Here is a 25,916-nt window from a genome sequence, read left to right as displayed (position 1 = left end):
TGCAAGAAAAAGAAATGCAAAAAAGCAAAATGGCTGTCTGAGGAGGCCCTACAAATAGCTGTGAAAAGAAGAGAAGAGAAAAGCAGAGGAGAAAAGGAAAGATATACCCATTTGAATGCAGAGTTCCAAAAATAGCAAGGAGAGATAAGAAAGCTTTTCTCAGTGATTGACTTCACATAGCCTCTAGCTAAAAATTACACATAAACTGGCTTCTCTGTGTACCTCTATGGATTCATTTACTCTGAGCTACTGAACGACTCTCTGCTGGGCTGTTGTCCTCAGTAAGATACTGAATAAAACATAAACTTACATCTCTTACGTTAGGTGTCTTTCTTTTGGTTAACAGTTTCAGTGACCACAAAGGGACCCAGAGCAAATTTCTCTTCTTCACCTGAATCTACAAGGATCCAGAGCATTGGTGCTAGTCAAGTCTCCTTGTGCCCTTCACCTCCTCAGCAAGTCCCGATAACTGGATGTCTCTCCTGGCCTCAGATCTCACATCTTGGCTGAGGATCCTGAGTTTTATTCCATGATTGGTAAACTCCTCACTATGAGGAGAAAGTTTCTCTGAACTTAAAGCAGTTCAGAAAGAGGCACCTGGACTTTCAGTTGAAAGACACTGGGAAGGAAGGTCACTTAATGGAAAGGCACTGAGAGGGGTTTAGGTAGGGGCTGACCTGGGTAAAAGGGACCTGGTGTTCTTTGTCAATGAGCTACTTTAACAGAGTTTGTTTGAATAAAAGTGACGATATTGTATGAGAGCTTTCAGCTCCAAAGTTAAGGGACAGAGTTCCTCCTGGCCAGGTACAGAGTTTTCAGGCAAGTGAGAAATTTACAGAAGTGGTGGAGGTGAGCCCTATACCCGTGCAGGGGTCCCTCAGGGAAAACCACTCACTAGTTGAAAAACTGCTTGTCTGAGGGACACACATATTAGGATTGGCCATGTGAGAAGCCATGTTGAGATTGGCTCTGAGAGCCCCTGCTGGTTTTACACCGCTGGAGGGAGAAGAAGCGACTCTTGAGTGACACGTAGAGGAGTCCAGCTCCAAACTTGGCAGTTAAGAGTTTCCCAGAGCCCAAGGGAAGTCGGTAACCCAGGAGCAAGTCTGAGTGATCCTGGGAGGGCAGAGGAGGTGGAAGATTCGTGCTGTCGTTAGGATTCAGGCTTGTTTCCCGAGTGCACTACCAATTCCCCTGATTCAGCTGAGATAGGACTGGCGATGGATACCAGGCTGCCCTCAGCGTCCTGATGTCCAGAGCTCGGCTCCCGAGTTTTGAGGCTGGAGGGGAAAATGGACTATTTCGACTGCCCTGGGAGCAGATGCCTCCTTCAACAGTCCCGGGTGCCTCGAGTCCCAGGAAGCTTCGGAGGGTGGGCAATGGTTGGGGGCGGGGCGGAGAGAGGCGATAGGGCGTGGCCTCACCCAGGCCACGCCAAGACTTTGACCTGGGCACCGGATAAACTTCCAAGTCAAGGGTGCCAAGCTGGAAACTCGATCCATAGACGCTGACTATGGCAATGACACTGGGTTACTGGGACATCCGCGGGGTGAGTGGGGGTCCCCTAGGGCGGGTGGGAGGCAGGCGGGCGGGGATATGCTGCGCAATTGGGGACCAGTAAGCCAGAAATGTTTTCTGCTCGCTGGAGGTTAGCCCCTTCGCACCGCCGCATCCTTCCCAGGTGTGTGTGTGTGTCTGTGTGTGGCATCTCTCTCAGCGGGCCCACGTCATCCGCTTGCTCCTGGAGTACACAGACTCAAACTATGAGGAAAAGAAGTACACGATGGGGGACGGTAATGGCATCCTCGTCATGTCGTGACTTCGGCCTACTCATGCTGGTTTGGTGCCAAGCGTCCCATGTCCTGACCCCTGTTGTTCACGTCTGTCGCCCTCCACCAGCTGGAGCAGGGACCTGCCCCTTCCCGAACCCTTTAGGGTGCAGCTGGCCTCCAAGGAAGGATATGAGAGTCCACAGCTGGGTCCTGTATCAGCCATTGGCACAGGCTCCCCTTAGTGCTTACCTAAACCCTTTGTAAGGATTACTCATGTAGTTTTAGGAAATTTCTGTTTGTTTTTCCCCTCAAAGCTCCATATGAGATTAATGGTTCAGATTCCAGATCCCCCAGTTCCAGTGAGGTCTTGCCCTGACTCCTTTGTAGGTCCCCTGAAAAGGAGGGTTGGACTCCTGGGAGGTTGTTTCACTGCATCTTCTTTTTCACAGCTCCCGACTATGACAGAAGCCAGTGGCTGAATGAAAAATTCAAGCTTGGCCTGGACTTCCCCAATGTAGGTGCAGGGGCTGGGGTGATGGGAGGGGGAGTGGACAGTGTCTCCATCCATCTCCTTTTCTGGCTTAGAGGTTTCAGGAACACGTGCCTTCTGCTCTGTCTCTCAGCTTCCTGGTTCTCTCCCCTGCCCTGCCATGATGCTGTGTGTCCCAGCTCATCCCTCCATTTTATAGCATATTATTTAGTGCCTGCCATGGGACAGGCTGTGTGAGTGCCAGGTTTCATCTCTGCCCTTGCTCAAGGGAGCAGATGCAGGGGAGCCTGATGATCCACCTGACCTGGCCTTGTTGTTCTTCCAGGTGCCCTACTTAATTGATGGAGCTCACAAGCTCACCCAGAGCAAGGCCATCCTTCGCTACATTGCTCGCAAGCATAACATGTGTGAGTGGGGCTGGGGTTGGGGGCAGGGATACAGGTGCCTGTGCCCTGGGCTGGGCTGGGAGGGGATACTGAGGGTGAGTCTCTGTTGTGCGGCTACAGGTGGGGAGACAGAGGAAGAGAAGATTCGCGTGGATGTGTTGGAGAACCAGGCTACGGACACTGCTAATGACTTGATTATAGTCTGCTACAGCCCTGAATTTGTGAGTCTCCTCCCGCCGATCTGGGCTGGATGTGTTTTGAAAGGAGACTAGATTAGTTTATCCCTTCTACACAGATCATTTTGTAATTTGATCTCCTTGGAGCTACTGAGCTGGTCTATATGGAGTCCCCTGAGTGATTCTCATAACTCTAATTCAGGATATAGAAGCTCTGACTCAGTTTCCTCCTATCTAAGGATAGAATCCAGACTCCCCAAGGTGGAAATTCAGTTCCTAGACAGGGTATTTACCTTGTTAGCCCAATGCCTCCTCTTCAGCATCGCAGGCATAAACCCATTTTTCCCGGGGGGCAGGGCTGGATCTATATCTACATGGTCAGAATCTGTTAAAGTCCTGGCTTTGTGAGTCCACTCCTGCTGAGTTGGACAGGGTCCCATCTACAGTGGTCCTTTTGCCATTTAAACTCCTTGGAACTACTGATTCACCAAGCTAGTCCCTACAGAGCTCCAAGAGTGACCTTCAGAACCCCCAGTGCATGAAATGCAACCTTGGACTCAGTTCCCATCAATCTTAGGATAGAGTCCAGCCTCCCAGGGTAGAAATTCAGATCCTAAATAGGTGTTTATGAGTTCAAGCAGTGCCTCCTCCCTGGCATCTCAGGGATCAGGACATGTGTCCCGTGGGCAGCCCAGGGTCAGACTGTATCCCTCTTCCTCCTTCCTTTCAGCTTCCAATTCTTTCTAACTGTCCAGAAAGTGTCCAGGCATCCACACCATTCTGTCTCCCACACTAGAACAAAGGACTTCTTTCCTAGTTATTTTAGTGTTGATCAGCCTGAGGTCTGAGGCCTGAGCTCTGCCAGGTCTCACAGCACTGCTGTCTGACCCTGGGCAGGTGTCTGCAGCTTACTGGTGACAGGGTCAGGGACAGTGTGGTTTTGCCCTTTGCCTTGCCATCACCTCTCACAGATGGGAGGTGGTACCCACAGGAGTCTGATGAACACAGGTGGGTTGAATGGCAGCTGGGCACCAACCCAGATTCAGTCGGGGGCATGGCTGCTCACCTGGCAGCTAGGATCAGACACATCCGCAGGAGGCCTGCTCTGCCCGGGACTCTGTGTCTGAGGGCAGTGACAGCTGTTTTGTGTCTCAGGAGAAACTAAAGTCTCAATACTTGAAGGAGATCCCTGGAAAGATGAAGCTCTACTCAGAGTTTCTGGGGAAGAGGCCTTGGTTTGCAGGGGACAAGGTAAGTGGGATGGCTTTGGGGGAGGGAGAGCTGTCATTTTCCTGAGATTCTGAGTTTGGTATGCATTCATGCTTTGTCTTTCTGCAGCTCACCTATGTGGATTTCCTGGTTTATGACGTTCTTGACATTCACCGCATGTTTGAGCCCAAGTGCCTGGATGAATTCCCAAACCTGAAAGACTTCATTGCTCATTTTGAGGTGATTCTCCCGATCCTCCTACTATTAATAGATCTCTTTTCTCTACACTCTTCTCCCTGCAGCTTTCCTAATTGAAACTAAAACAAAGTATAACTAGCATTTATTGAGAACTTGGTTTATGCCAGGGTTTCTGCTCAGGACTTTACATACATTGTGTCAGATTTGATCTTTGCCTTATTTCTACAAGGTAAAGAAGTATCACCTCCATCTTACAGACAAGGAATAAGCCAAAAGGATAAGTAATTTCTGATGGTCACAGAACCAGTACAGGCTGTGCTGGGCTCCCAGTCAGAGTGTCTGGATTCTATGGGCAGCAGTCAGTGGCTCTCTGTTTCCTGTGTGGAAGAGAAAAGCTCAGGTCCTTTTGTTGTCTGGGCTCAGAGATCTGGAAAGTGTGGAAGAAGCAGAAATCTCAGGAGTTTGGGTGTGGTTGGCATTAGTAAAGTTGAGACACAGTAAGAGTGATTTAGGTGTCAAAGACATAATGTTTTTTCCTGATCACCCAAGGGCCCTGCAGCTATTGGCTACCTCTCTGGGGTTGTACCGAGATTTCCAGGAATGTTATTGGTTCTGGGATTTTCTTCCATAGGTAGGTGGCTTCTTGGGGAGATTTTATCTTCAAGTCTCTGCAGTAGGCAGTTTCCTTCCCTCTCTTTCCTTCTTCCAGTTCCTCATAATTCTCTCTGAGAGACAGGATGGTCCATTCATTTTAAGTCACATTCACTGATCTGACCGTGTCTTCTGTATGAGGCACTGTGTCAGGCACAGGAGGGATGCAGAATTCCCACAATCCTGGAGTCCTAACTCTGGGGCTCAGTGCAGCTGGAGAACTACAGGAACCCCAAAGCTGTGTGGTATGGGTGGAATCCCCTTGGTTCTGGCGGAGCACAGCCTGACCTCACTTCCCAGCTCATCGTCACCGTCAGTCAACTATTAATAATTGGAGAGCAACAAAGAGTTGAGATGAGTGCCTGGGAAGGAGGATGGGGACAGATGTGACTGCAGTGTGTGGCCTGTTGGGGCCTGAGCTGTGGGGTACAGGCAGCCCTAGGTCTTGGACTCCTGGGAACTCTCGGGCACTGTCTGTCCTGAGAAGATGCTGCACAGGTGCAGCTGAGTGTCTCACTGCCTGGTTGCCTGTAGCAGGACTGGGGATGAGGTAGGTCGGGGCCCAGTGAGAGTGGGCTCAGGTCATAGGCCAGGAGTTGGATTCTGTCCTTTAAGAGGAATAATTAGAGCCTGGTCTTACTGCTTCACACCCTCCTATCACCTTTCTTCCGGGTTTTGCTGAGTCATTGGGTGAGATCTGGTCTCTTCTGCAAGCTGCTCATGTACCTTCTGAGGCTCTTTGTTGTGCTGGGAGTCCCTCTGTGGGCAAAGCCTGGAGCCTCCCTCTGCAAAAGAACCAGGTTTGTGTGCAGGGGGAAGAGAAGCCCTCCTGTGGGGAAATGGGGGAAGGGAGTGCTTTGCCAAGAGCACAGAGTTGGAGAGAGAGCCAGGTTGTGTTCCATGCTATCACTTATTAGTGGCTTGAACATGAGGAAGGTGCTTAACCTCTGTAATCGTGTTTCCACTCACATATGGAGACACTAGAACCAATCTTAGGATACTTCTGTGGAGGTTCTCAGATATACCTCAGAGTTCCTATAGTTCTCCAGCTACACTGAGCCCCAGAGGCTGGGCGCCAGGACTGTGTGACTTCTGCATCCCCTCTGGGCCTGATACAGTGACTCATACAGGGGAGAGGGTCAGATCAGTGAATGTAACTTAAAATGAATGTACGATCCTGTCTCTGAGACAGAATCACGAGTAACTAACTGGAAGAGGGAAAGAGAGGGAAGGAAATTGCCCACTATAGAGACGTGCAGGTGCAACCCTCCCTGATGTATTGAGGGTTTGGGTCTAGATGCCCACAGTACAGTGAAGCAAGTCACATAGCTTTTCTGATTTCTCAGGGCATGTGAAAGTTGTTTATAGTATACTGTAGCCTGTAAAATGTGCTATAGCAGTATATCTTATATATATACTTACCTTAATTTAAATATCCTTTATTGCTGGGCATTAATTGTCTGGCAGTCCAGTGGTTAGGACTCCATGCTTTCACTGCCAGGCGCTTGGGTTTGATCCCTGCTCTGGAATCTAAGATGCTACACAACTTGACCAAACAAACAAACAAAAAACTGAAACTTTCTTACTGAAAAATACTGAGACCATCATATGAATCTTAAATGAGTTTGATTTTTTTGCCGTATAACAAACATAATCATAATGAAAAAGTAGAAATATTGGGAAAATCACCAAAGATGACACAGAGACAGAAAGTGAGCAAATGTGGAAAAACGGCATCAGTTGACTTGCTTAATGATGGTTGACACAAAGCTTCAAGTTGTCAACTACACAAAATGTGCGAATCACAGTAATTAGAAGTGGACTGGAATGAGGGATGGCTGTGTAGTCTCATCTCTGGGTATATACAGCAGCTAACACAGCATGTTCTCCATGTGTGGCAGGTCTTAGTAAGATACCACATTGGCGACAGGAAATTGAAGAGGTAACTTATCAGAACTAGGGACCCTAGGAAGATTGGTTTTTGCTGATTGCTTCACCCCACAAGGAAGGGTTGGACCAGGGTCCCAACTCAGAGTATGGAGTAGAACTGCGTGAGCCCCAGTGGGGCAGCAGATCTGAGGCCTGACCTTTTTCCCACCCTCAGGGCCTGAAGAGGATCTCTGCCTACATGAAGTCCAGCCGCTTTCTCCCATACCCTGTGTTTTCAAAGAGAGCCGTGTGGGGCAACAAGTAGTGCTCTGGACAGCAGGAGATGAAGCGAGGAGCCAGTGCTGTGTGTGGAGAACAGCTGGAGCTTCCTGCACCCCAGGACCAGATGTCTTGTTTTCTCCTTCTTTCTTTCCATGTGTCGCACTTAGGCCTTATTTCGCCCCAACTCTTTCCCAACTCCATTCATCCAGGATCTCTAAGCTCTATAGCACCCCCGTCTTCTTCAGTGAAGGTACCCCCTGACATTATCCTTTCTGCTCTAAACCAACTAGATCATCCTTCCTTTCCATGTTTTTTTTTTCCCTCCTGCTGTGAGTAGCCTGACCAGACCCCTGGCTTGGAGAGCTGAGGCCTGAGCCCCCAGCACTGCCCTGAAGACCAGGACAGGCCTAGTGTGCAGGACTTGCTCTCCCAGCCTGAGCCCTGCCCAGCCCTGCTGATCACCAATAAAGCCTTAAGCACACCTGCTATGTCTTATCCTTTTTCCTCCTGACCATCTGAACTATCTAACCGGCCTTGCTGCTTCCTAGGGATGGAGAGGTGACGCTGGTAGTGGCTGGGTGCATGGGGTCCCTGTCTGGCAGGAAGATGTTCTGAGACTTCTTGTTCCCATTTCTGAGGCCCTCAGAGCAGGAGTTCAGAGGGCTCTTTCTATTAATAGAAGGGAAGCCTCCTCCTCAGCATCCATCTCTCATCCATTCCTCCTCCTTTTTAAGAGCTCAGGCATCCTCTGTTGGCTGCTGCGCAGCTGTTATTCAGGAGCTTCTTTCTAGGTTACTTCCTCATTTTCTTAGCTACCCAGGAGGTAAATTTCTTTAGTCCTCGCGTATCTGAAGATGTGTTGCTAGTGTACACTGAAGTAACGATTTTGTTGGTTATACGATCCCAGGATAAAGACTTTCAGGCCTCTGATGCAATTAGACACATCTAGAATTAAGCTTTGTTCACGGGAAGGGTGATGCCAGTCTCTCTTGAATATCTGATGGATATATATATATTTAACTTAAGGCACTTGCTTTTCAGTTCTTGCCAGTGTGAGTTATCCAAGTCCAGAGTCTATATAGAGATCTTGGGGCTGTTGTGTTCCTACTTCACACCCTTCTATAAGTATACTAAGTTTCCTGGTCTCCTTTTCATTAGGCACCATTCATCACTCTGCTTTGCAACCTCTGGAAGTAATTTCAAATCACACTGTCCAGTGGTCTGCTTAAGAGAAAGTTTCTAGGACCTCAGGAGTTCTCAGACCATGCTACCATAAATAGTTGTTTATTTTGGGGTCTAGTATCCAGTCAAGGCTCAGTTGGGAGAAAATGTTTCAAATCACAAAGGACCTTTATCCAAAAATATTTAGCTGAAAATATAACCAATGAAAAGAAGGCCTAAGTGGTATTTTTGGCCCCATCATGTGGCTTGTAGGACCCCAGGTTCCCAACCAGAGGTTGAACCCAGGCCCGGGCATTGAAAGCCCAGAATCCTAAACACTAGGGAACTCCAAGGCCCAAGTCTTGATTGGGCATTACAAAAGAGGATATCCAAAAGGCCAGTAAGCGTATGAAAAGGTGGCCAACAATATTGGATTTGGGGAAGTTATGAACACAGTTAATCCAATTATATACCCACACAGTCTAAAATTAAAAGGACCAACAATTGTTCACAAATATGTGCAGTAACTGGAAGCATCACTCACTGCTGGTGGAACAACCACTTTGGAATACCAACAGCACTTCCTGGAACTAAACATAACATCTACCCTATGCCCCTGGAATGCCACGCCTTGTTATATACGAATGGGGATGTGTGCTTATGTCTTCAACAGACATGTACCATATTGTTCAAAGCAGCTTTATATGAAAAAGCCAAGAACTGGCAACTTTCCAATGTCTGGCAATGCAAGAATGGACAGATAAGCTGTGATATGTTATATAAGTCCATTATACAAATTCATGATTCATATGATGGAGTATTATAGAATGTATATACTTACGAGGAAAATATTATGAAGGGGTACTGCTACACACAACGACATGGATGACTCTCAGAGACACAATGTGGGCAAAAGGATGTAGACACCAAATGCACCTACTGCATCCTTGTATTTACATGATCACTAATAGGCAAAACAAGTCCAGGGTTACAGAGGTTAGCTGAAGTGTGAGCTTGTCTTTGTTGAAGAGATTGTGCGGGGCTGTAAATAAATATTCTCTACCTTGATCCAGGTGGTGATTCCATAAAAGTATACATATCTAACAACCCATTGAGTTGTCCACTTAAGATGGTGCACCTTACTGCTTGTCATGGACATAGACATGGTCTCACTGTTACATTGCTTATGTTTTTCTTTATCATCAGTCTTCACCGTAGGATATAAATACCACGAAAGAAGGCATTTCTGTCTCTTCTTGTTCCTGGTCTTACAGGTGTTTGTGTACAACCAGAACAGCACTTGGAAGATCCTGGGTGTTGAATGAACAGTTATTAAGCTAGTTGTAGTTAATATTAGGGGGATCACTTCAAGTATTCACTTGATTTTTACTCGTGCCTACTTCTTTGGGTAGATATAATTTGTGTGTACATACATTTTTAGGTTCTGCTCTTTTTACTTTTAATGTTTCCCTTAAAAATCTATACCTATTAGGCATACACTTGTGCACATACTTCTAAATATTTACTGAATATGTCTCATTGCTTCCAGTAGATAAAGTGTAATTTGCTCAATCAGTCATCACTACTGGGCGATGTGGGGTTTTCTATTTTTTACTTTTCCTTACAATAGTGTCATCTTAAACTGATGTTTTCCTCTGATTTGTGGGCTTTATTTGGTAGATCCCCTAGCAGATACTAGAAGGAAAAGTGTGAGAATGGTTTTAAGCTTTAATAGCAGACTGTTTTATTGCTCTGTCAAGAGAGTAATTTACTTGATGGTGCCCCCAGCAAGGCATGTGGGCCTCTTTTTCCTGTACCTTAGGCACTTGGGGTGTCACAATTTCATCGCATGCTAATTTTACGGGCTGATTTTCATACCCTGCCGTTTCCCATCTTTACATTTTTCTAATTGTTTATTGGCTGTGCATATTCCCACTAGCTGAAGAAATCCCAGTCTATACATCTCCCTGTGTCCTCTGCTCGCCCCATTACTCATTTAATTCTGGATCACAGTGAAAAGGTGAAATGATGGTAGTCACAACCTTTTTTTAATGGGCAAAGTGGAACTTATTGTGGTTCTATTCTAGCTTATTATCTAGAGCAAATGAACACACATATTGAATATGATAATAAATAAATTTTTAAAGCAAAACATAAGAGCTAAAGCAATCCATTTTTACAGGACTCATGAATTAGAGGGTACTGGCTGAGATGCCTTATAAAAGAACTCTAAGTAGGTTTGGAGAGAGGAGGTCCTCTTTTCCACTGGTCAATCTTCTTGACATTGTCATTATTTTAAGGTCTTTAAAGGGCAAGTCATGTGTCAGTCTGTGTGTTTTGCCGATTTGATGTATATGAGTGTCTCTAGAAGGCCTTGAGTGATGGGCACCAGTGGTAATTGAGAGGCACTGTGGTCCTGTCCATCACCAATATGATTGTGTGGTAGTCATTAGATGCTTACATATTCAACTTTTGATCACCCTACGAGGGTGATCGTGTGGTATTCCCATCTCTTTCAGAATTTTGCACAGTTTATTGTGATCCACACAGTCAAAGGCTCTGGCACAGTCGATAAAGGAGAAATAGATGTTTTTCTAGAACTCTCTTGCTGTTTCGATGATCCAGAGGATACTGGCAATTTGATCTCTGGTTCCACTGCCTTTTCTAAATCCAGCTTGAACATCTGGAAGTTCACGGTTCATGTATTGCTGAAGCCTGACTTGGAGAATTTTGAGCATTACTTTACTAGCATGTGTGGTGAGTGCAATTGTGCGGTAGTTTGAGCATTCTTTGGCATTGCCTTTCTTTGGGATTGGAACGAAAACTGACCTTTTCCAGTCCTGAGGCCACTGCTGAGTTTTCCAAATGTGCTGGCATATCAAGTGCAGCACTTTCACAGCATCACCTTTGAGGATTTGAAATAGCTCAACTGGAATTCCATCACCTCCACTAGCTTTGTTCGTAGTGATGCTTTCTAAGGCCCACTTGACTTCACGTTCCAAGATGTCTGGTTCTAGGTGAGTGATCACACCATCGTGATTATCTGGGTCGTCAAGATCTTTTTTGTACAGTTCTTCTGTGTATTCTTGCCACCTCTTCTTAATATCTTCTGCTTCTGTTAGGTCCATACCATTTCTGTCCTTTATCGAGCCCATCTTTGCATGAAATGTTCCTTTGGTATCTCTAATTTTCTTGAAGAGATCTCTAGTCTTTCCCAATCTGTTGTTTTCCTCTGTTTCTTTGCATTGATCGCTGAGGAAGGCTTTCTTATCTCTCCTTGCTATTCTTTGGAACTCTGCATTCAGATGGGAATATCTTTCCTTTTCTCCTTTGCTTTTTGCTTCTCTTCTCTTCCCAGCTATCTTGAGAAACCTGTATGCAGGTCAGGAAGCAACAGTTAGAACTGGACATGGAACAACAGACTGGTTCCAAATCGGGAAAGGAGTACGTCAAGGCTGTATATTGTCACCCTGCTTATTTAACTTATATGCAGAGTACATCATGAGAAACGCTGGGCTGGAAGAAACACAAGCTGGAATCAAGATTGCCGGGAGAAATATCAATAACCTCAGATATGCGGATGACACCACCCTTATGGCAGAAAGTGAAGAAGAACTAAAGAGCCTCTTGATGAAGGTGAAGGAGGAGAGTGAAAAAGTTGGCTTAAAAGTCAACGTTCAGAAAACTAAGATCATGGCATCTGGTCCCATCACTTCATGGGAAATAGATGGGGAAACAGTGGAAACAGTGTCAGACTTTATTTTTTTGGGCTCCAGAATCACTGCTGATGGTGACTGCAGCCATGAAATTAAAAGATGCTTACTCCTTGGAAGGAAGGTTATGGCCAACCTAGATAGCGTATTTAAAAGCAGAGACATTACTTTGCCAACAAAAGTCCGTCTAGTCAAGGCTATGGTTTTTCCAGTGGTCATGTATGGATGTGAGAGTTGGACGGTGAAGAAGGCTGAGTGCTGAAGAATTGATGCTTTTGAACTGTGGTGTTGGAGAAGACTCTTGAGAGTCCCTTGGACTGCGAGGAGATCCAATCAGTCCATCCTAAAAGAGATCAATCCTGGGTGTTCATTGGAAGGTCTGATGTTGAAGTGGAAACTCCAATACTTTGGCCACCTCATGCAAGGGGTTGACTCATTGGAAAAGACTCTAATGCTGGGTAGGATTGGGGGCGGGTGGAGAAGGGGACAACAGAGGATGAGATGGTTGGATGGCATCACTGACTCGATGGACATGGGTTTGGGTCGACTCCGGGAGTTGGTGATGGACAGAGAGGCCTGGCATGCTGCAATTATGGGGTCGCAAAGAGTCGGACATGACTGAGCAACTGAACTGAACTCAACAAGGGTGATAAAAACAGAGGTCTCAGTCTAGACACTGAGTTTGCAGTGACTTGTTGCAAATTTCTATACAATCTTCTCAGTCATGTGGGTTTTTTATTATTATTATTTTGTTTTCCAAATTTCTTTTCCTAATTCTCAGTGCCAGGGAGGTTTCTAGCTGTGATCCTAGAGGCAGGGCCAGCCAACCCAGCCCTGCACCTTTAGTGTAATGGGGTTACTCCACCTCTGTTGCAGGGCGACCCCACTGGCCCAGGGGCTGGAAGATGGCCTTCAGACTGTCACAGGAGCTGTGGACACCAGCGCCTGGCTGTGGGGAGCATGGCTGTCCAGATTTCTCCTGAGCACGCCACTGCTTTTCAGACACAGGTGTCCTGGTGACTGCCTGACCCAGCTCCCCCAGCCTAAGTGGGTACCTAAGCAGGGTGTACTGTGAGAGCCACATCAAAGACCTCCCCCAAACTTGCCCCTTGGGGGACATGGTTTAACAATCCATTCAGTTCTTCCCATGTAGCCATGTCAGCAGCTCCTGGAGAATTAACTGTCCTGGCGGAGGTCAGCGCTGTGGCCCCGGAATGAACCCTGGGGAGCTCCGCGTGAGTCCACTGTCTGACAACCAGAGTGACCCCACACCACACCCTGCAGCCTGGAGGGCCAGGCTGCCAGCCCAGCACCACATTCTCTGCCCTCTTCTGCTCTTGTCCTGATGGTCTGCCCAGTGCCTGCAGAGACAGGCCCCAGAGCAAGACAGTTTCAGGTCGTCCCTACAGACAGCCCTCCCGCTGTCAGTCTGTGACCAGGCTCGTGGGTGCTCTGGCTCCTCCTGCCAGGGCAGTAGGAGGAAAACCAGCGGCAGGTTTTGACCTATGGTCGTAGACTAGAATATCGTAACCTCAGCACCACGGAGAGTTTAGATGGCATAATTCTCGATTGTGGGGGGCTGCTGTATACATAGTGAGGTTTTTTGCAGCATCCCAACCCCTCACCCATTAGCTGTCAGTAGCCACTTCCCAGTCGTGACAATCACAAATCTCTACCAGTGATTTGTGAATTGCTCCCGGTGGAAGACAACAGATGTGGTGGGTGGAGGTGAGCACTTTAAAAAGCGAATAGGTTTTAAACATCAAAATGTAACATATATCAACAAGGTAAGTCTTTCTTAATAAGACTTTTTTGATTAATAATAACATAGGTATTTATGTTCTGGATCATGTCATAAGTATATTTTTTACGGTTTGATGTATCAGACTTCCAGAAATGTTCAAATATTGCAAAGAACTTGTGTAGATCCTGGATGCTACTTTTCCAAACTTGCTTTCTCCTCCCTCTCCCCTCCCCCTCCCTCCATCTGTTTTCTGGTTCTCCAATGCTCCCTGTGAGCGCAGGGCATTTACATCAAAATACCACCCTCTGTGCTCTAAGCTGTCATTGTGATATTTGGATTTAGGTTCATAAGTGACAGTGGTTATAATCATCATCACCTTTGTCCTTTCCAGGTTAGGGCATTCAGGCCATACTTGTCTACAGTTTGTGAAAATTTATGTAATCCATTCCTTTTTCGAAAGTTTTGAGTAATAATCCAGAAAATTTTCGAGGCCCAAGTGTCCTTTCGTGTTATCATTTTTCTTTATGGATCTTCATTCAAAATATTTATGTCTTTTAACATGTGTTTGAATACATTTGTGTTAGCTCTATTTGGTTGTTGGGAAGACCCCCTGGAGAAGAAAATGGCAACCAACTCCAGTATTCTTGTCTGGAGAATTGCATGGACAGAGGAGCCTGGCGGGCTGCAGTCCATGCGGTCTCAAAGAGTCAGACACGACTAGGTGACTAGCACTTTCACTTTATTTGGTTGCAATGTTAATTAGCCATTCCCTGGGAAAAATATTTCCCCAGTTTTAGAAAATGTGACTGACTTTGAGGACTTTTACTCAGTCCTGATTGTTTCTAAAGGTAACATGTACACCCATGGTGGATTCATGTCAGTGTATGGCAAAACCACTACAATATTGTGAAGTAATTAGCCTCCAATTAAAATAAATAAATTTATATAAAAAATAAATGGTAGCAGTGTTTTTGTTTTTGTTTTCAGACAAATGAAATATTGATTAGGCTAATGTTTTCAGAGAATTAACAAACTATTTTATAAACATATTAATTTTGGGGACTCTCAAGAGTCTTCTCCAACACCACAGTTCAAAAGCATCAATTCTTTGGCACTCAGCTTTCTTTAGTCCATCTCTCACATCCATACATGACTGCTAGAAAAACCATAGTTTGACTAGAAGGATCTTTGTTGGCAAAGTAATATCTGTGCTTTTTAATATGCTGTCTAAGTTAGTCATAGCTTTTCTTCCAAGGAGAAAGCGCCTTTTAGTTTCATGGCTGCAGTCACAGTCACCATCTGCAGTCATTTTGGAGCCCCCCAAAGTAAAGTTTCTCACTGTTTCTATTGCTTCCCCATCTATTTACCATGAAGTGATGGGACCAGATGTCATGATCTTAGTTGTCTGAATGTTGAGTTTTAAGCCAACTTTTTCACTCTCCTCTTTCACTTTCATCAAGAAGCTCTTTAGTTCTTTGCTTTCTGCCATAAGGGTGGTATCATCTGTATATCTGAGGTTATTGATATTTCTCCTGGCAATCTTGATTCCAGCTTGGGCTTCATCCAGCCCAGCGTTTCTCATGATGTACTCTGCATATAAGTTAAATAAGCAGGGTGACAATATACAGCCTTGTTGTACTCCTTTCCCGATTTGGAACCAGTCTGTTGTTCCATGCCCAGTTCTAACTGTTGATTCTTGACCTGCATACCGATTTCTCAGGAGGCAGATAAGATGGTCTGGTATTCCCATCTCGTGAAGAATTTTCCACAGTTTGTTTTGATCCACACAGTCAAAGGCTTTGGCATAGTCAATAAAGCAGAAATAGATGTTTTTCTGGAACTCTCTTGCTTTTTCGATGATCCAGTGAATGTTGGCAATTTAATCTCTGGTTCCTCTGCCTTTTCTAAATCCAGCTTGAACATCTGGAAATTCGTTGTTCGTGTACTGTTGAAGCCTGGCTTAGAGAATTTTGAGCATTACTTTACTAGCATGTGAGATGAGTACAATTGTGTGGTAGTCTGAGCATTCTTTGGCATTGCCTTTCTTTGGGATTGGAATGAAAACTGGCCTTTTACAGTCCTGTGGCCACTGCTGTTTTCCAAATTTGTTGGCATATTGAGTGCAGCCCTTTCACAGCATCATCTTTTAGGGTTTGAAATAGCTCAACTGGAATTCCATCACCTCCACTAGCTTTGTTTGTAGTGATGCTTCCTAAGGCCCACTTGACTTCACTTTCCAGGATGTCTGGCTCTAGGTGACTGATCACACCATTGTGACATCATGGATCTTTTTTTATAGTTCTTCTGTGTATTCTTGTCACCTCTTTTTAATATCTATTGCTTCTGTTAGGTCCATACCATTTCTGTCCTTTATTGAGCCCATCTTTGCATGAAATGTTCCCTTGGTATCTCTAATTTTCTTGAGGAGATCTCTAGTCATCCCCATTTTTTGTTTCCCTCTATTTTTTTGCATTGATCACTTAGGAAGGCTTTCAGAAACACAATTTTGATAGACTTTAGAAACACAATTTCTTATTTTCTTATAAAGTACAAATCTTTCCAATTTTAAGCCATATTAAAAAAAAGTCAGCCAGATCAATTCATTCCAAGACTCATTCTAGACTTTTCCTGTCTCTAGATTCCTTCTAGTTTCCTGCTTAGAAATCACTTCTAGGCCCTTGCCTAGTAAATCAATCCAGATTTTTTTTTTTCCCAGGCTTTTTTGCCTAGGGATTCCTAGGCTTATTTCACTGAGGAAATGTGTGAAAAATTTCTTCTAGACCTTTCCTGCCTATAGATTCCTCATAGGTTACTTTGATCTAGGAAATGTAGTAGTACCGTATTAAGACTTCAGGTCTTGGGAATTCCCTGGCTGTCCAGTGGTTAGGACTTGGCGTTTTCATAGCTGTGGCCCAAGTTTGATCCCTGGTCAGGGAACTAAGATCCTGCAAGATACGAAGCTCAGAGAAAACAAAGCAGAACTTAAAGACTTCAAATCTTAATATCCTAAGATTTCAAATAAGAGTCCTTATTAAGTGAAATTATGCTAAGATTTCAAATAAAGTTACCATAAGGAGGTCCAGATATCAGGAAGAACTCCCAGAAGCACCTGAAGTGTTCTATAAGGCTAAAGGGAGGGGGACTCAGAAGGCCCAAGCTTAGTACTGAGCACTGTACCAAGTGCTATACTAAGTCTACCACATAGACTCCAGGTGCCCTCAGGTAGATTTTCAGGTATCTTGTCGACTATGCCAAGCAATGTCTGTGGAAATTATCAACAATCCAATCTATAATGGAAAGGAGTTTTCTTTGAGGCAAACTGAGAAATTTAGCCCAGGAGACACAGATTCAAGAAGCACTTGAATTGTGTTTCTCTAAACTACAAAATAGGGGAGGCTTATACAGGCAAAAAACCCCCACAAAATTATGTAGGTTGTTTGTGAAGAATTATAATTGAAGTTGGCAAGAAGTAAGGGTGCTTGTTAAGCAAGGATTGATTGGAGTCCAGAATGGTTGCAGAGTTATGAGGGGAAACCTTGAGAACATAAGGTTGCAGCTGGCAGGGCTAGTGTCCTAGAGTCTGATTTTGCTCAGAAAAAAAGTTCTCAGCAGCACAAGAACACATCTGAAATTATAGCCACAATGGCCATCGGGCTCCGTTTTGGATGCCTGAACCACAATTACTGCATTTTGATCTGTAGATGCATTCTTTTCTTTAAAGATTAAAGCAGATATACAATCCATGTTTGACAGATTACAAAATAGGCTGTTCTATTGACATAATGTTTAAATCATAAAAGCCAGAATGACTTTCTCTAGCCTCAATAGATGAAAATTTTTTCCATTACACCCTTCCATGAATATTTTAAGTACAAGTTTTCTCCACCATAATTTACCAGTCACTGTTCATTTCTCTGCATTGCATCCACTGGAAGGAATTTCAAATCACACTGCCCAATGGTCTGCTTAAGAGGAAGTTTCTAGTATCTCAGGGGTCCCCAAACTGTCCTGCGATACGTAAGTAGCTGCTGATTTTGTGGGTATGGTATTCAGGCAACACTCAGTTGGGAGAAAACATTGCAAATCAACAAAGGACATTTATCTAAAAATATAATCCAATGAAAAGCCCAAGTCTTGAATGGGCATTTCCTAAAAGAGAATATCCAAAAAAGGCCAATAAGCATATGAAATGGTGCTTAGCATCATTAGATAATGGAGAAGTTAAGAACTCAGATCTTATTACATACCTACATAGACAAAAATTAGAAGAACAGAAAAGAGTGCTTTTTTTAAATTTAATTTTTTAGGTTGAAGTATAGTTGATTTTCCCCTTCATGGATCACAGCCTTATCATGGCAAAGAGGCTTGCGTAACTTAATGAAGCTATCAGCCATGCTGTGCAGGCAAGACTGACAGGTCATAGTGGAGAGTTCTGACAAAACATGGTCCACTGGAGTAGGGAATGGCAGACCACTACAGTATTCTTGCTGCGAGAACCCCATAAACAGTACGAAAAGGCAAAAAGTTATGACACTGAAAGTTGAGCCTCCCAGTTCAGAAGGTGTCCAATATGCTACTGGGGAAGAGCAGAGAGCAACTACTAATAGCTCCAGAAAGAATGAAGCAGCTGGGCCAAAGTGGAAAGGATGCTCAGGTGTGGACGTGTCTGGTGGTGAAAGTAAAATCCGATGATGTAAAGAACAATATTTCATAGGAACCTGGAATGTTAGGTCCATAAATCAAGGTAAATTGGACCTGGTCAAGCAGGAGATGGCAAGACTGAACATCGACATCTTAGGTATAGGTAAAGTAAAATAGATGGGAGTGGGAGAATTTAATTCAGATGACCATTATATCTACTGTGAGGAAAAATCGCTTAGAAGAAATGGAGTAGCCTTCAAAATGCAGCACTTGGGTGCAATCTCAAAAATGACTGAATGATCTTGGTTCGTTTTCAAAGCAAACCATTCAATACCATAGTAATCTAAGTCTATGCCCCAACCACTGATGCCAAAGAAGTTGAAATTGATTGGTTCTATGAAGACCTACAACACTTTCTAGACTTAACACCAAAAAAAAATGTCCTTTTCATCATAGGGGACTGGAATGCAAAAGTAGGAAGTCAAGAGATACTTGGAGTAACAGGCAAGTTTGACCTTGGAGTACAAAATGAAGCAGGGCCAAGGCTAACAGAGTTTTGTCAAGAGAACATGCCGGTCATAGTAAACGGCCTATTCCAACAACATAAGAGACAACTTTACATAACGACATCACCAGATAGTCAATACTGAAATCAGACAGATTATATTCTTAGCAGCCAAAGATGGAGAAGCTCTATACAATCAGCAAAAACAAGACTGGAAGCTGACTATGGCTCAGACCATGAATTCCTGATTGCAAAATTCAAACTTAAATTGAAGTAGGGAAAACCACTAGACCATTCACATATGACCTAAATCAAATCCCTTATGATTAACAGTGGAGGCGACAAGCAGATTCAGTGCCTGAAGAACTATGGACAGAGGTTCATAACATTGTACAAGAGGCAGTGACCAAAACTATCCCAAAGAAAAAGAAATGCAAGAAGGCAAAGTGGTTGTCTGAGGAGGCTTTATAAATAGCTGAGGAAAGAAGAGAAGTGAAAAGCAAGGGAGAAAGGGAAAGATATACCCAACTGAATACAAACTTCCAGAGAATAGCAAGGAAAGATAAGGCCTTCTTAAAGGAACAGTGCAAAGAAGTAGAGGAAAGCAATAGAATGGGAAAGACTAGAGATCTCTTCAAGAAAATTGGAGAGATCAAGGGAACATTTCATGCAAAGATGGGCATGATAGAGGACAGGAATGGTAAGGACCTAACAGAAGCAGAAGAGATAAAGAAGAGGTGGCAAGAATACACAAAACTATACAAACAAAGTTTTAATGACCAGGATAACCACGATGGTGTGGTCACTCACCTAGAATCAGACATCCTGGAGTGTGAAGTCAAGTGGGTCTTAGGAAGCATTACTGAGAACAAAGCTAGTGGAGGTGATGGAATTCCAGTTGAGTAGTTTAAAATCCTAAAAGATGATGCTGCAAAAGTGCTGCACTCAATATGTATGCAAATTTGGAAAACTCAGCAGTGGCTACAGGAGTGGAAAAGATAAGTTTTCATTCCAATCCCAAAGAAGGGAAATGCCAAAGAATATTCCAGCTACTGTACAGTTGCCTTCACTTCACATGCTAATAAGGTTGTGCTCAAAATCCTTCAAGTTAGGCTTCAGGAGTACATGAATTGAGAACTTCCAGATGTACAAGCTGGTTTTAGGAAAGGCAGAGGAACCAGGGATCAAATTGCCAACATTTGTTGGATCATAGGGATGGTAAGGCAATTCCAGAAAAACATCTACTTCTGCTTCATTGATTACTTGAAAGCCTTTGACTGTATGGATCACAACAAACTGTGGAAAATTCTTAAAGAGATGGGAATACCAGACCATCTTATCTGTCTTCTGAGAAACCTGTATTTAGATCAAGAAGAAACAGTTAGAACCTTAGATGGGAAAACTGACTGGTTCAAAATTGGGAAAGGAGTAACACAAGGCTGTATATTGTCACCTTGTTTATTTAACTTATATGCATAGTATATCATGAGAAATGCTGGGCTGGATGTCAAGATTGCCAGGAGAAATATAAACAACCTCAGATATGCAGATGATACCACTCTAATGGCAGAAAGTAAGGAGGAACTAAAGAGCCTCTGGAAAGGTGAAAGAGGTAGGTGAAAAAGCTGGCTTAAAACTCAACATTCAAACATTAAGATCATAGCATCCAGTCCCATCACTTCATGGCAAATAGGAGAAGAAAAATTGGAAGCAGTGGCAGATTTTATTTTCTTGGGCTCCAAAATCACTGTGGATAGTGACTGCAGCCATGAAATTAAAAGACACTTGCTCTTTGGAAAGAAAGCTATGACAAAGCTAGGCAGTGTAATAAAAAGCAGAGACATCACTTTGCCAACAAAGCTCCCTATAGTCAAAGCTATGGTTTTTTCAGTAGTCATATATGGATGTAGAGTTGGACCATAAAGAAGTCAGAGCACTGAAGAAGTGATGCTTTTGAATCGTGGTGCTGGAGAAGGCTCTTGAGAGTCCCTTGGACTTTAAGGAAATCAAACCAGACAATCCTAAAGGAAATCAACCCTGAATATTCATTGGAAGGACTGATGCTGAAGATGAAGCTCCAATACTATGACCACTGATGTGAAGAGCCAATCATTGGAAAAGACCTTGATTTTGGAAAAGGTTGAAGGCAAAGGAGAAGAGGGCAGCAGAGGATGAGGTGGTTAGATAGCATCATGACTCAATGCACATGAATTTGAGCCAATTCCAGGAGACAGTGAAGGACAGGGAAGCCTGGTGTGCTGCAGTCCACGGAGTCACAAGGAGTCGGACATGACTGAGCGACTGAACAACAACAATAGTTGATTTACAAAGTTGTCCCAGTATCTACCGTATAGCAATGTGACTCAATTATACACAACCTAGTTGTGTAAAAAACAGTCTTTTTTTAAAGATTCTTTTCCATTATGGTTTATCACAAGGGATATCGAGTATGATTGCCTGTGCTATGCAATAGCACAGGCCCTTGTTTTTTATCCATTGTATATATAGCAGCTTACATCTGCTAACCCCATACTCCCAGTCCTTCCCTCCCCTATCTCATCCCATTGGCAACCACAAGTCTGTTCTCTATGTCTATGAGCGTTTCTGTTTTGCAGATCGATTCATTTTGTGCCATATTTTATATACCACATATGGTATTAGTCTTCTTTCTGACTTACTTCACTTAGTATGCTAATCTCTAGGTTCATCCATGTTGTTGCAAATGGCATTATTTCATTTCCCCATCCTCACCCCAGCTTCTCCCTCCCATTTGATTGTGGCTGGTCCCAGGTTACAGAGGTGCAGCACCACGGTGAGATTCCCAAATGCTGTTAGTTTTTACTCGGGATTTTGAAACTATTGTGGCCCACTTTGGACAGCGCACTATCATTGCTTGAAAGGGGAAATCCAGAGTTGCCTTGGGGCCCCTGGCCTCCTGCCTGAGTGGGGCTCGTTCCCTGGGGTGGGCTGGGCAGTGAGGCCAGCTTCCCAAGTGTCTGAAACAGGCTGCAGGGGTTCTGAGCCCTGTCTACAGGAAGCAGAGGACCCATGCCTCTCCAGGGACACGCCAAGACCCTGTTGAGGTGGCCCAGAAAAGCAGTGTTGTTTACAAGCTCAGTACAGTTGTTATTTTAAGATGTTGATGGAGGGCAGTGTGAGGCATGAGACCCTCGGTTGAGTTGGGGGTGGGGGGGAGTTGCTAGGTACACCTGAGGGGCAGACTGCCACAACTCTTGTCAAGATATAGGTTCCATAAGGCCTCAGCCAGAGCATGGACCTCAGAGTGGAATTTCTCTTCCTCCTAGCCCAAGGCAGAGGCCCGTAGGACGAGGTTTATATAACCCTAGGTGTATATGTATGTGGAATACATATATATACCACATCTTGTTTATTCATTTTTCTGTTGATGGACATTTGGGTTATTTCCATACTTTAGTTATGTAAACAGTGCTGCTATGAACATGGAGTGAAGGTATCCTTTTAAATTGCAGTTTTACCCAGGTGCATGCCCAGGAATGGTATTGTTGTATCATAGAGTAGCTCTATGTTTAGTTTTCTGAGGAATCTCCACACTGTTTTCCATAGTGGCTGCACCAACTTAAATTCCCACCAACAGTGTAGGAGGGTTCCCTTTTCTCCATACCTTCTCCAGCATGTATTATTTTTTTTATTTTTATTTTTTTCCACTTGTTTTTTGTAGACTTTTTAATGGTGGCCATTCTCACTGGTGTGAGATGGTACCTCATTGTAGCTTGGATTTGCAATTTTCTAATAATTTGTCATATTGAGCATCTTTTCATGTACCTACTGGCCATCTGTATGTCTTATTTGGAGAAATGTCTGTTAAGGTATTCTGCCCATTTTTTGATCAGGTAGTTTGTTTTTTTGTTGCTGAGTTGTATGAGCTATTTGTATATTTTGGAGATTAAGCCCTTGTCGCACCATTTGCAAATATTTTCTCCCATTCTGTAGGCTGTCTTTTCATTTTTTAATGGTTTCCTTTGCGGTGCAAAAGCTTGTAAGTTTGATTAGGTCCTATTTATTTTTGTTTTTATTTCTATTGCCTTGGGAGATTGACCTAAGAAAATGGTATGATTTATGTCAGAGGATGTTCTGTCTATGTTCACTTCTACCTGTGTACATATACCCTTAGGTTCTTCTTTTCCTTTAACATTTCCCTTTAAATCTATACCTATTGGCCATACACTTGTCCACATACTACTAAGTATTTACTGGATATGTTTCATTATTTCTAACAGATAAAGTGCAATTTGCCTTGTCAGTCGCACACTATTGGACATGTGGAGTTTTCTAATTTTTTACCTTTTTTTTTTTTTACCACACTATAGGATTACCTTAAACTGATGTTTTCCTTTGTCTTATTTCCTTTATTTGGTAGATCCCCAAGCAGATACTAGAAGGCAAAGGGTGAGAACGGTTTTAAGCTTTGATAGTAGATTATTTTATTGCTCTGCAGAGAGAGTAATTTACATGATGATGCCCCCAACAAGGCATGTGGACCTCTTTCTGCAGTATCTTAGGCAGTTGGGGTGTCACAATTTCATCTTATGCTAGTTTTATGGGCTCACAATCACATGGTTTTCCACCTTTACCTTTTGGTGTTTATTGGCTTTGCTTGTTTCCAGCTGATGAATGAATCCCTGTCTATGAATCTCCCCGTGTCCAGCGCTGTTTGGCTTTGTTCGTCCATGACTTATTTAATTCTGGATCATAGTTAAAAGATGAGGTGGCAGCAGTCACAACCTTTTTTCATAGGCAAAGTGGAACTAATTGTGGTTTTATTTTGCACTTCTTACCACATAGCAAATAAATATATAAACTAATTATAATAATCAATGAATATGTTTGTAAAACTAATCATAATATAAAAAGCTAAAGCACCCCGTTTTTTTGAAGTCTTCTCTATCAAACTGGACTGGCTGAGATGTCTTATAATAGAACTCTAAGGAGGCCTGGAGAGAAGAGGTCCTTTTTTCTACTGGTCAGTCTCCTCGACCATAGGGACTGTTTTAAAGAAAGAGCAAGTCACAAACATGTCTGCCTGCATGTTTTGCCCACCTGATGTGTGTGCATCAGTGTCTCTAGGAGGCCTTGAGTGGTACATAAAATATGGAGAAGGAGCTGTTTCTATGGTTACTTCCATCACTGATATCCATGTGTGTGGCAGTCATTAGGTGCTGACATATTCAACTGTGATCACCCTATGAGGGTGTTAAAAACAGAGAGGATCCCAGTCTAGACATCGTGAATTGCCAGTGTCATCCTTAATAGAAATAACCCCCAGAGAAAAATAAGGAATATCTTGAAGCAAAAGGACAGCATTAGTCTCAAGGTTTGCAAACTGAGTATATTCAGTCTTCAGCTAGAACAGAAAATATGTTGGGAGGCAGGGCACAGGGAGAGGGAGTGAGTGATTTCTGTAAACAAAAAACACAGAAACCATAGTTTGAGAGACTTGTAATGGGACCAGATGGTCGTTGCAGCCACAAATCCTGGCTGAGTGATGGCAAGATTGTTTTCAATAATTGGCTGTCATCGGAGCTTCCTGTTAGGGTTTTTGTTTTTTTAAGATAGGACCCTTCGCAGAAACAGGCATCCTTGTAGAACTTGCTTGTGCTTTTCTGCCGGAGTCCAGCTCCGACAGCCAGGGAAACGCTGAAGTTTCGGTGGAGAAAATGATGCATCCTCTCACTCAAAGCACTGGGCTGCATGTTTATTTTAAGCATCAGGTTTTCTTTTATACTTTTACAAAAGCACTAGGTCAGAGGTATGACATCTTCAGTTTCCCCTCACCCAGATTTACTGTCTCCATAAATCATTGTTGTCCTTCAGAGTTCCCTCTTAAGTGTCCTTGTGATAACATTGCAACTCAAGTTTGTCTCTGGGCTGTAGACCACATTCCTCAGTTTATTTCTTATCTCTCTAAGTCCTGCTATCCCCTAGTAACTCAAGCTCAATATCTCCTAGAAAGGCTTCTAGCTATTAGTATCTCTAAAATTCCTAGTCTCTATAAGCTATAGTAAAATATGCCAACACTACAACGTACCTTAAACTTTTTAGCTTCTAACTATTCTTAATTATTCCTAAATACTAAACTCAGCAAACTGCTTTTGCCATAAACATTTCCCTTACAAGCAGGTTTCAGATAACAATGTTTCCCATGGCCTCAAGCTGCGGCCTATGTGCTCATCCTGGAACAGTCTTTGTAAAGGTCCTTGAACAAATGTAACTTTATGAATTATTTCCTGGGCAACTGCAGAAGGCTTTGTGCTTTCTCGTGCAAGAACAATAAGCACCTTAACATTCTTTCCAGCCAACTCAACCGAAGGAAGGAAAGGACAAGTCAGAATCACAAGACCTAACTCCTTCATCCCGGGACAGTGCCTGCGGGATGAGGAGAGGGGGTTGGGGCCATGCCTCCATTTTGTCAGTAATGCCTAACGCGGCTCCCGACAGTTTTCTAAGAAAACAGAGCACATGACTGAAACCCAGGTCCATCATAACTGCCTAGCTTCATTTTATTTTGGGTCCTCATTAGCCATTTTCTATGTTTTCCTTTATGGATTTTTCTTCATTTTCCTTTCCTTAGGGTATGTTATTTTATTTTTAAAGCAGTAACTTGTAAGAATTTTCTGTACGTCCTTCTCAGTCATGTGGACAGTTTTTTTTTTTTTTTTCCTTTAACTTTTTCCCTTTTTTCCTTGGGGCCAGGTCAGTTCCCAGCAGGGCCCCCAGAAACTTGGCTGGTCAATCTCAGCCCTGCACCTTTGGTGTAATGCGGTTGCTCCACCTCTGTTGCAGGGCCACCCCACTGGCCCAGGGGCTGGAAGATGGCCTTTAGATTGTCACAGGAGCTGGCTGTCACAGCGCCTGGCTGTGGGGAGCATGGCTGTCCAGGCTTCTCCTGAGCACGCCACTGCTTTTCAGACACGGGTGTCCTGATAACCACCTGACCCAGCTCCCCCAGCCTAAGTGGGTACCTAAGCAGGGCTGTGCTGTGAGAGCCACACCAAAGACCTCTCCCAAACTTGCCCCATGGGGGACAGGGTTCAACAATCCATTCAGTTCTTCCCATGTAGCCATGTTGGCAGCTCCTGG

General features: G+C 43.8%; 1 protein-coding gene across 2 annotated transcripts; it reads left to right on the top strand.

The window, feature by feature from the left end:
- Window positions 1-1,406: 1,406 nt before the first annotated feature.
- On the top strand, window positions 1,407-7,512 carry LOC145505342 (glutathione S-transferase Mu 1-like). 2 transcript variants are annotated; one of them, XM_081487062.1, is made up of 8 exons: window positions 1,407-1,549; window positions 1,718-1,793; window positions 2,222-2,286; window positions 2,588-2,669; window positions 2,769-2,869; window positions 3,980-4,075; window positions 4,163-4,273; window positions 6,987-7,512. In XM_081487062.1, exons 1-8 carry the CDS (start codon window positions 1,514-1,516, stop codon window positions 7,074-7,076), a joined length of 657 nt encoding a protein of 218 aa, XP_081343188.1. In that variant the 5' UTR covers window positions 1,407-1,513; the 3' UTR covers window positions 7,077-7,512. The 2 variants fall into 2 exon arrangements, with proteins under 2 accessions (XP_081343188.1, XP_081343189.1); XM_081487063.1 differs by lacking the exon at window positions 4,163-4,273 and having other exon boundaries at window positions 1,474-1,549.
- Window positions 7,513-25,916: the final 18,404 nt, after the last annotated feature.

The sequence above is a fragment of the Giraffa tippelskirchi genome, chromosome 5 (assembly GCF_054371585.1).
Source record: "Giraffa tippelskirchi isolate mGirTip1 chromosome 5, T2T-mGirTip1v1.2.pri, whole genome shotgun sequence".
In the NCBI taxonomy this organism is placed as follows: Eukaryota; Metazoa; Chordata; class Mammalia; order Artiodactyla; family Giraffidae; genus Giraffa; species Giraffa tippelskirchi.
This window is presented reverse-complemented; position numbering and strand designations above follow the sequence as displayed.